Source organism: Neovison vison, chromosome 8 (genome assembly GCF_020171115.1).
Source record: "Neovison vison isolate M4711 chromosome 8, ASM_NN_V1, whole genome shotgun sequence".
Classification (NCBI taxonomy): Eukaryota; Metazoa; Chordata; class Mammalia; order Carnivora; family Mustelidae; genus Neogale; species Neogale vison.
Window position 1 is genome coordinate 65,745,441 of NC_058098.1, and position 14,187 is coordinate 65,759,627.

Sequence of the window (14,187 nt, forward strand, 5' to 3'; positions counted from 1 at the left end):
TGGCTGCGCCAATTTATATTCCCACCAACAGTGCATGAGGTTTCACTTTCTCCACATCCCTGCCAACACTTGTTATTTCTTGTGTTTTTGATACAAGCCATTCTGACTGTCATAAGGTGGTATCTCATTTTGGTTTTGATTTGTATTTCCTTGATTATTAGTGGAGTTGATTTTTTCATGTACCCATTGACCATCGATATGTGTTCTTTGGAAAAATATTTGTTCAGGTCCACTTCCCATTTTTTAATTGGATTGTTTATTTTGTTGAGTTGTATGAGTTCTTTATATATTTTGAGTATTAGCCAGTATCCAAATATATTTTGGATGTATCATTTGCAAATATTTTCTCCTATTCAGTAGGCTGCTTTTTTGTTTTATTGATGGTTTCCTTCACTGTGCAAAAACTTTTTAGTTTGATATAGATCAAATTGTGATATTTTTCTCCAATTGTTTATTTTAGTTTTTGTTTCACTGGTCTGAAGAGATGAACAAAAATGTATTGCTAAGACTGATGTCCTGGAGTTTATTGCCATCATTTTATTTTAGGAGTTTTATGATTTCAGGTCTTACGTTTATGTCTTTAATTCGTTCTGAGTTTATTTTTGTATATGGTATGAGAAAGTGGTGCAGTTTCTTTTGTATGTAGCTGTTCAGTTTCCTCAGCACCATTTTCTCCATTGTATGTTCTTTCTTCCTTTGTAGTGGATTACTTTACCAAATAAGCATGAGTTTATTTCTGGGCTCTCTGTTCTGTTCCATTGATCTCCATGTCATTTTTTGTGCCAGCACTATACTGTTTTGATAACTATAGCTTTGTAGTTAAGTTGGAAATCTGAGAGTATGATACCTCCAGGTTTGTTGTTCTTTCTCTAGGTTGCTTTGGCTATTTGGGGTCTTTGGTAGTCCAAACAGATTTTAGTATTATTTGTTCTAATTTATGTGAAAAATGCTGTTGGCATTTTTTGTGAGGATTGCATTGAATCTGTAGATTACGTCAGGAAGTATGGAAATGTTAACAGTATTATTTGAACTAATCCATGAGCATGGTATATCTTTCCATTTATTTGTGACATCTTCAATTTCTTTCATTAATGCCTTACAATTTTCAGAATGCAGGTCTTTTACCTCTTTGGTTAAATTAATTCCTAGGTATTTTTATTGGTTTCAATGCAGTTGTAAATGGGATTGTTTTCTTAATTTTTCTTTCTGCTACTTTGATATTAGTATAGAAAGACAACTGATTGCTGTATATTACTTTTGTATCCTGCAATTTTATTGAATTCACATGTTAGTTCTAATAGTTTTTTGGTGAATTCTTTAGGGTTGATTATATATAATATGTTGTCATTTGCAAATAGTGACAGTTTTACTTCTTCCTTCCCAATCTTGCTATGACTAGGTCTTCCAATACTATGTTGAATAAAAGTGGTGAAAGTAGGCATTCTAGTCTTGTTTCTAATCTTAGAATAAAAGCTTTCAGCATTTCATCATTGAGTATGATGTTAGCTGTAGCTTTCTCATATATAAGAAATTATGTTTATTATGTTGAAGTATGTTCCCTCTATACTCACTTTGTTAATAGTTTTAATCATGAATGGATGTTGCCTTTTGGCAAATGTTTTTTCTGCATCTGTTAAGATGGTCATATGCTTTTTATCCTTCATTTTGTTAATGTGGCATATCATATTGATTTGTGAATATTGAGCCGTTTTTGTATCCCTGGAATATATCAGGGTAATGCTGGCCTCACAGAATTAATTTATACTTCCTCTTAAATAATTTTTTAGTGGTTGGGAGAAGGATGGATAGGAACTCTTCTTTGAATGTTTGGTAGAATTCACCTCTGAAGCCATCTGTTTGTTGGGCATTTCTTTTTTTTAAGATTTTATTTATTTGACAGAGAGAGATCATAAGTAGGCAGAGAGGCAGGCAGAAGAGAGAGAGAAGGAAGCAGGCTCCCCACTGCGCAGAGAGCCTGATGCGGGGCTCAATCCCAGGACCCTGGGATCATGACCCGAGCCGAAGGCAGAGGCCCTAACCTGCTGAGCCACCCAGGCACCCCTGTTGGGCATTTTTTGATTACGGATTCAGTTTTGGTTTTAGTAATTGGTCTGTTAAGGTTTTCTATTCCTTCCTGATTCAGTCTTGGAACATTGTATGTTTCTAGAATTTATCTAGTTCTTCTAGGTCATACAAGTTTTTAGTGTATTATTTTGAATAATAGTCTCTTATGATTCTTTGTGGTATCAGTTATAACTTCTCTTTAATTTCAGATTTTATTTTTTTGAATCCTTTTTTTTCGTGGTGCATCTGGCTGTAGGTTTTTGTTTATCTTTTTAAATAATCTTATAATTTTGTTCATTTTTTTCTATTCTAATTCTATTTTCTACTAGTTTTTAAGGTCTGTTTCATTTATTTGTTCTTTCCTTCTATGACCTTGGGCTTTGTTTTTCTAGTTCCCTTAGGTGTGAGGTTAGATTGTTTATTTGAGACTTTTCTTGTTTCTTGAAGTTGGCCTGTAATACTGTAAATCTTCCTCTTAAAACTTCTTTTTCTCTGTCCCCAAAATTTTAGAATGATGTGTTTCCATATTTGTCTGTCATTTTTTGATTTCCTCTGTTTCTTTGTTGATCCATTGGTTATTTAGTAACATGTTGTTTAACCTTCAAGTGTTTGTGTTTTTTCCATTTTCTTGTAATTGATCTTCAGTTTCATGCCACTATGCTCATGTTTCCATGTACACCTGAAAAGAATGTGTATTCTCCTGGTTTTGGATAGAGTGCTGTGTATGTATCTGTTAAGTCCATCTGGTCTAATGTGTTGTTCAGAATCATGGTTTTCTTTTCTTTTTAAGATTTTATTTATTTATTTGACAGACAGAGATCACAAGTAGGCAGAGAGGCAGGCAGAGAGAGAGAGGAGGAAGCAGGCTCCCTGCTGAGCAGAGAGCCTGATGTGGGGCTCCATCCCAGGATCCTGGAATCATAACCTGAGCCGAAGGCAGAGGCTTTAACCCACTGAGCCACCCAGGTGCCCCTAGAATCATGGTTTTCTTACTGGTGGTCCATCTGGATGATCCAACCATTGATATAAGTGGGGTAACAAAGTCCCCAGCTGTTACTATATTTCCGTCAGTTTCCCTTAACTGTATTTAGGTAGTTCTATGTTGGGGACATAGGTATTTACAATTGTTATTTCCCCTAGTTGGATTGATCCCTTTATCACTATGCAGTGCCCTTCTTTGTCTCTTGTTACAGTCTTTGTTTTAAAGTCTATTTTGTCTGATGTAAGTACTAACTACCCCAGCTTTTTCATTTCCATTTATATAGAATATCTTTTTACATCTCTTCACTTCATCTGTACGTGTCTTTAGGACTGAAGTTAGTCTCTTGACTGGTTTTTGTTGTTGTTGTTGTTTTTAAGATTTTATTTATTTATTTGATAGAGACACAGCAAGAGAGGGAATATAAGCAGGGGGAGTGGGAGAGAGAGAAGCAGACCCCTTGCTGAGCAGGGAGTCCGATGCGGGACTTGATCCCAGGACCCTGGAATCATGACCTGAGCCAAAGGCAGCCACCCAGGCACCTCGTGGGTTTTCTTTTTTAATCCATTCACTCACCTTATGTCTTTTTATTGGAGCCATTGAGTTCATTTATAGGTATGTACTTTTGCAGTTTTGTTGTTTTCTGTTTGTTTTTATAGTTGTTCTCTCTACCTTTCTTCTCTTCCTTTGTAGTTAGATAAATTTCCTTAGTTTTATGTTTGCCTTCCTTTATTTTTTGTTTTATCTATTATAGGTTTTTGGTTCGTGGTTATCATGAGGTTCAAATATAACACCCTATGTATCTAGCACTCTATTTTAAATTGATAGTTACTTAGATTCAAATACATTCTAAAAGCAATACATTTTACTTCCACCCATCCACATTTTATGTATTTGATGTCATATTTACATCTTCTAATTTTGTGTTTTCTTTAACTATAAATATTATAACTATAGTTGATTTTACTACCTTGTGTTTTTTACCTCCATACTAGCTTTATAACCAATATGCTACCTTTACTGTATGTTTACGTTTTCCAGTGAAATGTTTCAATGATTTTTTTTTTTTTTTTTTACTTCTAGTTGTGGCTCATTTTTTTCCACTTAAGGAAATTTCTTTGACATTACATCTGGGTTTTGTTCAGTGGCGAGGACTTTAACTTCTTTTGTTGTTGTTTTGGAAACCTTGTGTCGTCTTCAGTTCTGAGTAATAGCCTTGTAATAATAACCTTGTGGGGTAAGGTATTCTTGTTTATAACCACAAAGGTTTTTTAAATTTAAGCAATTCAACTAAATCATGCTACTGCCTTCCAGCCTTTGAAAAATCAGCTGATAGTCATAATTAAATGTTCCCTTTCTTTCTTTCTTTCTTTAAGAGAGAATGCATGCATATGTGTGTTGGGGGAGGAACAGAGGGAGAGGAAAAGAGAATCTCAAACTGCACCTGGAACCCAACATGGGGCTTGATCCCACGACCCTGAGTTCATGACCTGGGCTAAAATCAAGAGTTGGATGCCCAACCCCCTGAGCCACCCAGGTTCCCCTAAGCATTCCCTTTCATATAATTGGTTGCTTTTTTCTTGCTTCTTTTAAGATCATCTTTTTAAGTTTAATTTTTGATATTTTTATTATTATGATTCTTCCTATGGATCTCTTTGGGTTCATCTTGTTTGGGGCTCTCTCGCTTCCTGGACCTGGATGTCTTTCTTTCTCCAGGTTAGGGTAGTTTTTAGCTATTCTTCAAATAATTTTCCACCCATTTCTTGCTCTCTTCTGTACCCCTATAATGCAGTTGTTAGTATGCTTGGTATTGTTCTAGAGGTCCCTTAACCTATTTTCATCTTCTTTGCTGTTTAATTTGAGTGATTTCCTCTACCCTGTCTTCCAGATTGCTGATTTCTGTTCTGCATCCTGTAATCTGCTGATTATGTTTAGTATATTTTTTAGTTCAGTTATTATATTCTTCATCTCTGATTGGTTCTTTTTTATATTTTCTGTGTCTGTTTAGGTTCTCACTGAGTTCATCCATTTTTCTCCCCAAAGTAAAGTAACTTTATGACCATGTTTGACTATCTGTTTTTGTGTATTAAGTAAGACAGCTACATCCTGGCATTGAATATGGGCCTTCAACAGAAGGCAATATGTGGGGCCCAGAAGTATAATCCCCTGGTCACCAAAACCAGGTACTCCAGGGCTGTTCCCTGTGTGTGCCTTCCACTTGTGACTGGGGTATAATTCCTGCTGTTAGAGTTGAGGATGGGACTATTCCCTGGGCCACTACCTGGCTATAGTGCCTGGCCATGACTACCGTAGGTGCATGCTGGCTGAGAGGCACATCTATGGCTGCTGTGTGTGTGGGTGATGGTGAAGCTGGCTTCCCCTCCCTGAGACAAGAGTTTCTTTGAATGGTTGCCCATCCTGACTAAGGATGCCCACTGGGTGTGTCAGGGTGGTTGCTGCTCAGATTGCCTGCCAGGTGTAGTGGATCAGGAGGGGTGCCTTTGGGAAGGGTGGGGCGGATTTGCAGGGGAATGCCAGAGTGAGGTGAACAGTGCTAGCAAGATAGATGGAGAGTGTTAAAACTGTCACCCATAGACAATGGAACAGCTAGGCTGAAAGAGGGCCCCCAAAATGACACCCCATGTTTTTTTCTCCCAGAGAAATTTCCTGCAGATTCTTGCTCCTCTAGCACACATGCTAAAATTAGTAGATACCCCTTATATATATGGTGCAGGTACTTTTCACACTGCTATCTCTGTGATAGGTCTTGAAGTGTGTAAGATTGTGTGCAGACCCTTTTTGTGCGGAGTCTTGGTTTCTTGCTAACTTGTAGCTCTCCAGAAGTTAGGGCATGCATGGCATGCTAATTTTTCAATACTCCTGTGTTTATGCCCTGCTGATTTTCAAAGCCAGATGTTATGGGGACTAGTCTTCCTAGTGCAGATCCCCAGGGCAAGGGTGGGAGTATGCCTGATAAGGAGCTTGAACCCCAACACTCCTTAGGACCTCCAGATCGGTGCTATTCCTCCTGCTTGTGTGTTGCTGTGCCAGGATTTGTTTCTAACTGGATTGTATTTCTGCCTCTCCCATCCTTCCTGATGTTCCTATTTCTTTGTATCTTTTACTGTGGAAGAGTTGTTCTGATAGCCTTTAGGTTATTCTCAGAGGAGGTTGTTCTCCCATTAATTGCAGCCTTGGTGTGTTCACAGGAAGAGGTGAGCTAAGGATCTTCCTCCTCCATTTTTCATACTCCATTCTGTTTAGGTATAGACCAAAATTCTTTCTCACCTTCTGTGGGAAGTGACCCAATCTCAGTTCAGTTTTCAAAGCTTTTGTAATGTTGCTTCAGAGTTGTCTTGTGCATGTGCCACTTAGGTTTAGTCTGATACTCAGGTAGTGACATAAATCTTAGTTCTCAAGACATTTATTAAGGTGCTCTGTGTCATTCCCGTGCTTACAGATTTGGGGGGTTAGTCTGAGACTTCCATAGTATTTTTTTTTTTTTAAAGATTTTATTTATTTGACAGAGAGAGACACAGTGAGAGAAGGAACACAAGCAGAGGGAGTGGGAGAGAGAGAGAAGCAGGCTTCCCGCCGAGCAAGGAGCCCGATGTGGGACTTGATCCCAGGACCTGGGACCATGACCTGAACTGAAGGCCGACGCTTAACAACTGAGCCACCCAGGCGCCCTTCCGTAGTATTTTTAAACGAGCTCTGATCTCTCCACTTTTTGGAGAGATCTGCTCTGCCGCGTTTGTCAGTGCTGTGCTTGGGCAGCTTAGGGTTTAGCCAGATTTCTAACAGTTTATGTACACCAGAATGAAAAGATGCTCTTTCTGAATCTCTTCTCTGATATTCCCCACATCCCTTGGCTCACAGTGGCCCTTTTCCTGGCATCCCTGGGTGGGAGGGTACAGTTTCTCTTAGAGTTTTAGCAGGCTATGCTGCAGGTGCACTTTAGTTGCCAGGGGCCTATGTTGGGGCAAGACTACTAGAGAAAAAGAGAAACAGAAATCCTGGAAACTTCATCCTCTTGAGGGTTGCTTCTTCATGTTTTCACTCCTTTTTACAATTCCCTACTTCTGTTTACTTTTTACAGTCCTTATGGAAGTTACTTTTTTGTGTTTTGTCTAAGATTTTTAGTTGTAATCAGTAACAGAACTAGAGTGTAGTGGGCTTACCTTGCCATTCTGGAGATGGAACTCAAATCCCATATTTTTAGTATCTTTTGGATTTGGAAAAATTTGGAGAATAAGAATATTAACCTAATGTTTGAAATAACTATTTGTGACTATATATACTAAGTTCTTTAAGGAATCAGTGTAATAATAAAATTACATAAAGCTAATGTTTTCAAATGATTGGATTTTAAACAGGGCAGGAAAATAAATGCTTGGATTCTCAAGAGGTTTCCATCCTAGATTTATTCTTGATTTTTTTTCCCTTTAGATTTGTCTGTTAGTCTTACTAAGTGTAAAGATAACAGCTTTATTTTAATGGTACCTATATGATTACTTGGAAGAAAGTAATTAATTCCTTTTCTTGATTTCCTATGGAAACTTGTTTGTTTTAATATATTACAAATAAATTGAAAATAAAATGTGAAATAAACTATACATATTTACACTTTAAATCAAAACATGTTATCTCATTTAAATGTAATTACACGGTTAAATAATTTGAATTATTTATAAAGCCGATTAAACAGAGAAAAGAGTTTGAGACTCAGAAATTTTATGTTTTTAAATTTTTTGAGATGTAAACAATTTTAGCTACTTAATTAGAACAAGGAATTAGTTCTACCTATGGATATTTCTTTTCAAGGGTAACTTAAATCTTAAATTTTAATTTATAAAGCTGTGAATAACTAGTCTCTTGAAGAAGATAAGAAATCTCTCATTGTTTTATCATTCCATGATGTGATAGAAATTATTTCAGTGTGATCCAGTGGATTTTTTTTGAGCAGAAACTAAATTGTTTTTTAATAGGAACTTAACATATGCTTTTAATGCTTAGTTATTACATTGGTTGATGACACAGTTTTTATAAATTATTTGCAGTATTAGTCACATATGCTTAAATGCACTAATTAAAGTCCTGATTCAAGGAGTTCTAATTTTTAATTGATTTGTGTTCAGTAGCTTTCATGACATGGCATCCTTACCTAATTTTGAGATCAGATTTTTTTCCCTTCTAGCAACATGACGCAGAAGTTGAGCACTTAACTGAAGTTCTTAAGGAAAGAAACAAAGAAAGTAAGAGGCTAAGGTCCTCTTTTGATGCACTGAAAGAACTGAATGATAACTTAAAAAAGCAGGTAAGACCTATTTTAATAAATACTAGATTATAAGATTTTTAAAACTTATATCATCTTATTTAACAAATTATATATCAGTCTTAGAATATATTCTAGCTAGAGGAAGTTTTAATTAACTTTATTTGCTAACTTTATTTCCTATAATACTTGCAAATATAAATATGGTATTGTTAAGCTTTTTTTTTTTATATATCACTAAACATTGTTCATTCAGAAAAAAAACACGTGTGTGTGTATACATATATACATATGCATACATATATATATACACATATATACAGGTATTGTTAAGCTTTTGATTTCTCATCATCTGTTTTAGCATCCAGCTAAGATGTTTTTGCAGTTTGGCATTTTTAAAATATAAGAGCAATTAATAGATTTAGAACAAGCAAAAAATAAATTAAAAAGACATGATAATCTGGGGAGTTTTAGGCATTGTGTGTAGCTAATACTTCTTTTAACTGCTATTTTATACTACTGCTTATTTAACATTCATTTATTTTTTGGACATCTATTATGTGCTAGGCCCTGTACTAGCATGAATACAAAGTGCTGTCATACAGAGGGCTGTCATATTGTACTGTGATAACGTAAGTGATATGATCTAGGTTACTGCTTAATAAAACTGAAGTTGCAAAGCAAATATTTTTGTGGGTTGTATCTCTTTTTCTTTTTTTTTTTTCTTAACTTTCACCAGTTTTTGACTGAAAGATGACAAAGAATACGTTCGAGGGAGACAGGAGAATGATTATGTTTGCATTTGTGTAAAGAGGAGAAGTAGGTGAGCAGAAATTGGGGTAAAACCAGTCACTTCAAAAATGAAAACTTTGGGCTGGAAGACTTCATGGATTCTAAAATGTAACTAAGGTCAGACTCTCAGAGATAATATGCATCCTGGAATTCCTTAGGTAGCTGTATGTTTTCAGTTTATGTTTTTGATGTCCTATAGTTACTGCTTGTTAAAACCTTTCTCACTGGCAGTGACAACTAGATACATTTCTCATTTGATCTAAGTTCTTTGGCTTCCCTGAATTCATTTATGGCCTCCCACAGTAGAAGTAGGGATGGCCTTCACTTACTGTTGTTTGGAAGCCAGCTTTATCCCTGGAGAGATTACTTGTTTCCATCACACTCTCCATCTAGTGTGTTCTCTCTCTCTTTTTAAAAGATTCTATTTATTTGAAAGAGAGCAAGAGGAGAGAGCACAAGCCAGGGGGTGGGGCAGAGGGAGAGGGAAGAGTAGAGGGAGAGGGAGGAGAAAACTCCCCACTGAGCAGAGAGCCTGATGAGGAACTCAATCCCAGGACCCTGGGATCATACCCTGAGCTGAAGACAGCCGCTTAACCAACTGAGGCACCTGGGCACCCCCCCTTCTCTCTTTTTAATTGAAGTACGGTTGGTTGACAGAAGACATATTAGTTTCAGGTGTAAAACATAATGATTTGACAGTGTTTTATGGTATGCTGTGCTCAACACAAGTGTTTTCACTGTACAACTTTCTTTTACTATACAACTCTAGCACTCTTTTTTTTTTTTGAGAAGGGTGTCTATTTCTTAAGAATTTTGTATGTTTGTATGGGTGTGTGGTGAGTGAAGTGGATATGTGAATTATTAAGTGATAGACCTATTGATAATCGGATTTTTGATCTAGTGTGACCAAACTGAAAGAGCTTGAGAGAAACCCTTTGGTACCAGCTGGCAGAATGCTTTTTTATGGTTACTCTGTTTAGTGTAAATGAGGAGTCAGCAATTTTATTCTTTAAGGATGAAATAGTAAATATTTTGGCCTCTGTGAGGCATATAGTCTGTCATGCCTCAATTCTGACATAATGCAAAAGTAGCTAGAAGTAAAAAAAAAAGTAGCTAGAAGTAAAAAAAAGTAGCTATAAGGCAATAAGTAAGTGAATGAGCATGGCTGTAAGATGCTATTTATAACAATAAGCATTCAGATTTGATCCATGGGCTATAGTTTGCTGGCTTTTGGTATGATGAATTATATATATATATATACATATATATGTGTATATATATACACACACATATACAGTTGACCATTGAATATCATGGGTTTTAACTGTGTTCCACTTACATGAAGTTGTTGTTTTTTTTTTTTTTATAAATGCAGTACAATATTGTAAATATTTTCTCTTCCTTATGATTTTCTCTTTCTTTTTCATGTCAGAGTCTACCATCTTACCTTTATTATATATATATTTTTCATTATATTCAGGAGAATTATTCTCCTTTAGTAATCCTGGATATGACAAAGATCAGGCCAGGAATTGCATTTTCCCACCGCTTCTCAAGAGTATTCTCTGCTGATCTGGGTCACTTTGTTCCCTTTCTCCTCCCCTCCTTGGCATCCACCCCCTTAATTTTTTTTTCTTTTTTTGATATTCTTCTCTCTCTCTCTCTTTTTTTTTTAAATTTAAATTCCATTAATTCAAATAGTATTAGTTTCAGAAGTAGAGTTCAGTGATTCCTCAGTCTTACCTAATACCCAGTGCTCATTATATCAGTTCCTTAATGTCTATCACCCAGTTACCTCATCGCTCGATCCCCTTCCCCTCCAGCAACGCTCTGTTAGTTTCCTTTGATTAAGAGTCTCTCATTTGTCTCCCTCTCAGATTTTGTCTTGTTTTATTTTTCCCTCCTTCTGCTATAATCCTCTGTTTTTTTCTTAAATTCTACATGAGTGAGATCATATAATTGTCTTTCTCTGATTAACTTATTCACTCAGCGTAATGCCCTCCAGTTCCATCCATGTCACTATAAATGAAAAGATTTCATCCTTTCTGATGGTTAAGTATTATTGCATTGTGTATATATACCACATGGTCTCGTGGGTCTTCATGGGTCTCGTGATTTATCTTCCAATATATTGCCTAGGATTCACTTTGCCACACCTCCTACCTTGCAGAAAGTGGTTGCTTTTCTATTTGTAGAATTACAGCAATTCTTTTCTTAGAGCTCTTGTTCAGTTCACAGGAGTTCTGAATGATTTGATAGCTCTCTAGCTGAATTCCTGGGACCAGACAAAACTAAGATCTCCTGCTCTTCCTCCATCTTGGAATGTCTCTCCTTACGATTTTCCTAATAACCTATTGTTTTCTCCAGCCTACTTCAAGATAAGAACATTGTATATGATGCATATAACATAAAAAGTATGTGTTAATTGACTGTTTATGTCATCACTAAGGCTCCTTGTCAACAGTAAGCTACTAGTAAAGTGTTTTGGGGAGTGAAAAGTTCTATGTGAATTTTTTATTGCCCAGGGATCGATGATGACCATCAGCTCTGCATGGTTCAAAGCTTAACTGTATTTTAAAATTGCTAAATAAAAAGGTAAGTTATTTCTGTGACTGACTTGCATAGTAATTTATGTTAGCATTGGACATAAATAAGTCTGCAATAATAACAATAATGATAATAATAATAAAACAATTTCCATTAAGTCTTAACAAGCTGAGGAGTCAAGGATTAATATTCAGGACTCATCAGGCTTTAGGGTCCTTGTGAATACCATAGGCTTTCATTTGAAAGGATCAGGGTTATATCCTAGGAAGAGGCAAATTATAGATATGGAACCCCCCTCAAGCTGAAACATGGTCTTAACTGATCTTAGTTCCTGTTTAGAGTAAGGTAATCAGTCCCCATTTGGGGTATCTAGCAAAGAAAAAAATGAGCCCACTCTGAAAGAAAATTATTATGTACAAAATTTATAAATTTTTTGGTCATTCTATACAAAATTAATCATTACATTAAAAGAATCACATGAATCACTGTATTCTACTCATGAAACCGATATTGAACTGCATGTTAACTAACTAGAATTTATGAAGAATTATAAAAAGAATCACATAACTCAATATAAAGAGAATAAAAATGCCCAAAACAATATGAATATACCTAGCAATGATCAAGATATTGGACCTAGTAGGCAATGACTTTAAAATAATGATTAATATGTTCAAGAAAGTAGAAAAAAAGATTGGGAACTTCATTAGAGAAGGAGAATTTATAAAAAGGAATTAAAATGAAATTCTGAAACTTAAAAATACACTAATTGAATTTCAGAACTCCAGCGAATGGGTTTAATAGCAGATGAGACACAGCAGAAGACAGGATTAATGAACTAGAAGACCATTACCTATTGATCCTAAAAAGTTTTGAAGTAAAAACATTGAGTGGAGAAGAATAAATTTATAAAAGAGATATGTTCAGTTAAAATTTTTAACATGGGAGTTCAAAAAGAGATCATAGGACAAAAGCAAAATATGTGAAGAGAAATGGCCATGTATTATCCAAAACTTGTAAAAACAATTAATTATGTTAAGCCTAAGCAGGATAAATGTTGAGGAAAACCATACATAAGAACATTGATTTCAGACTGCTGAAACCATTAGATAAAGATAAAAGATGGAGCAGTAAGACTTATGACTTTTAAGGAGAAAACATCACATACCTTAAATATAAATAGAAAAAGAGAAAAACCCTCCTTGTATGAGGCCAGGATAACCTTGAAACTCAGTGTATCAAGATTATTACAGAAAAAGAAATATTCAAGCTAGTTGCATGGGAATATAGATGCAAAAATTGTAAATATTAGTAAATTGAATCTAGCAATACATAAAAATAATATAACTAAGTGGATTTAGTACAGGAAAACAAAGTTTATCATTTGAAAATTATGGTTTATTATTTCTATTGATAATAAAATTCAGCACTAACTCATGATACTAGTAATAAAAGAGAATTTAAATTTGATAAGGTAGCTGCAAAAAAACCCAACAACAAAATTATACTTAAATTATTGTTTTCCCTCTAAAATCAGAAGGAAGCAAAGCGTTCTCACCGTTAACTGTTTCTTTTTCTTTCTTTCTTTCTTTTTTTTTTTTTAAGATTTTTATTTATTTGTTTGATTGACAGATCACAAGTAGGCAGAGAGGCAGGCAGAGAGAGAGAGCCTGATGCAGGGCTCAATCCCAGGACCTTGAAATCATGACCTGGGCTGAAGGCAGAGGCTTAACCTACTGAGCCTCTCAGGCGCCCCTTACTGTTACTGTTTCTATTGAACACTGTACTAGTCAGTGCAATAGGGGAAAAAAATAGGAAATAAGGATTGTAAAGGAAGAAGTAAGAATTATCTACTGATAACATGATTATGTAACTGTATACACAGGTATCCAAATAAATATACAAACAATTTAGTAGAATAAAACAAATGTAGGAGAGCCCTTGGATGTGAATTCAATACACAAAAGTCAAGTGTATTTTTATATGCCAGCAGTAATCAAGTAGTGTTGTTTATTGAAAGATACCACAGATAATAGCATCAAAAAGCATAGCTATCCAGGAATAAATTTAAAAGAAAGATTTATTTATTTATAACTAACACATATACTGAAAAGTACAAAACATTAAGAGAAAATAAATAAGACCTAGATAAATGGAATGCTGTTATGTTCATAAATATGAAGACTTAATGTTTGTAAACATGTCACTCCTTCCTAATTTTATATATTTAACCCAATTTCAGTATTTCATTATACTGCATACTTAATGATTTGTGCACTTTTCTGTATATACATAAAAAGTTCAATTTAAAGACATTTCACATTAAAACATATACTTGTAAGATGTCAAGAGACTTGCAAATAGAATGAAGTTAAACTTAGATACTATTAGTACTTTAGGGACAAATGATGATTTTTGCTATTTTTTTAAATTCAAATTTTTATTTTTTTATTAAAGTATAATTGTCATACAGTATCCTGTTTCAGGTGTATGTCATAGTGATGCACTATTTTTATACATTTCAGAATGA

The 14,187-nt window shown here is 35.1% G+C and overlaps 1 protein-coding gene across 6 annotated transcripts in view; it reads left to right on the plus strand.

Moving 5' to 3' along the window:
* CCDC138 (coiled-coil domain containing 138) overlaps positions 1–14,187 on the plus strand; it is a 129,753-nt gene that overhangs the window by 26,458 nt on the left and 89,108 nt on the right. For 5 of the 6 annotated variants that reach the window (XM_044263799.1, XM_044263802.1, XM_044263801.1 and 2 more), the window contains one exon: positions 8,241–8,360. In XM_044263799.1, the coding sequence (XP_044119734.1) occupies positions 8,241–8,360 (120 nt within the window). Of the gene's footprint in view, positions 1–8,240; positions 8,361–11,588; positions 11,706–14,187 lie in introns of those variants that run through there. The other variant, XM_044263805.1, reaches the window with a different exon arrangement.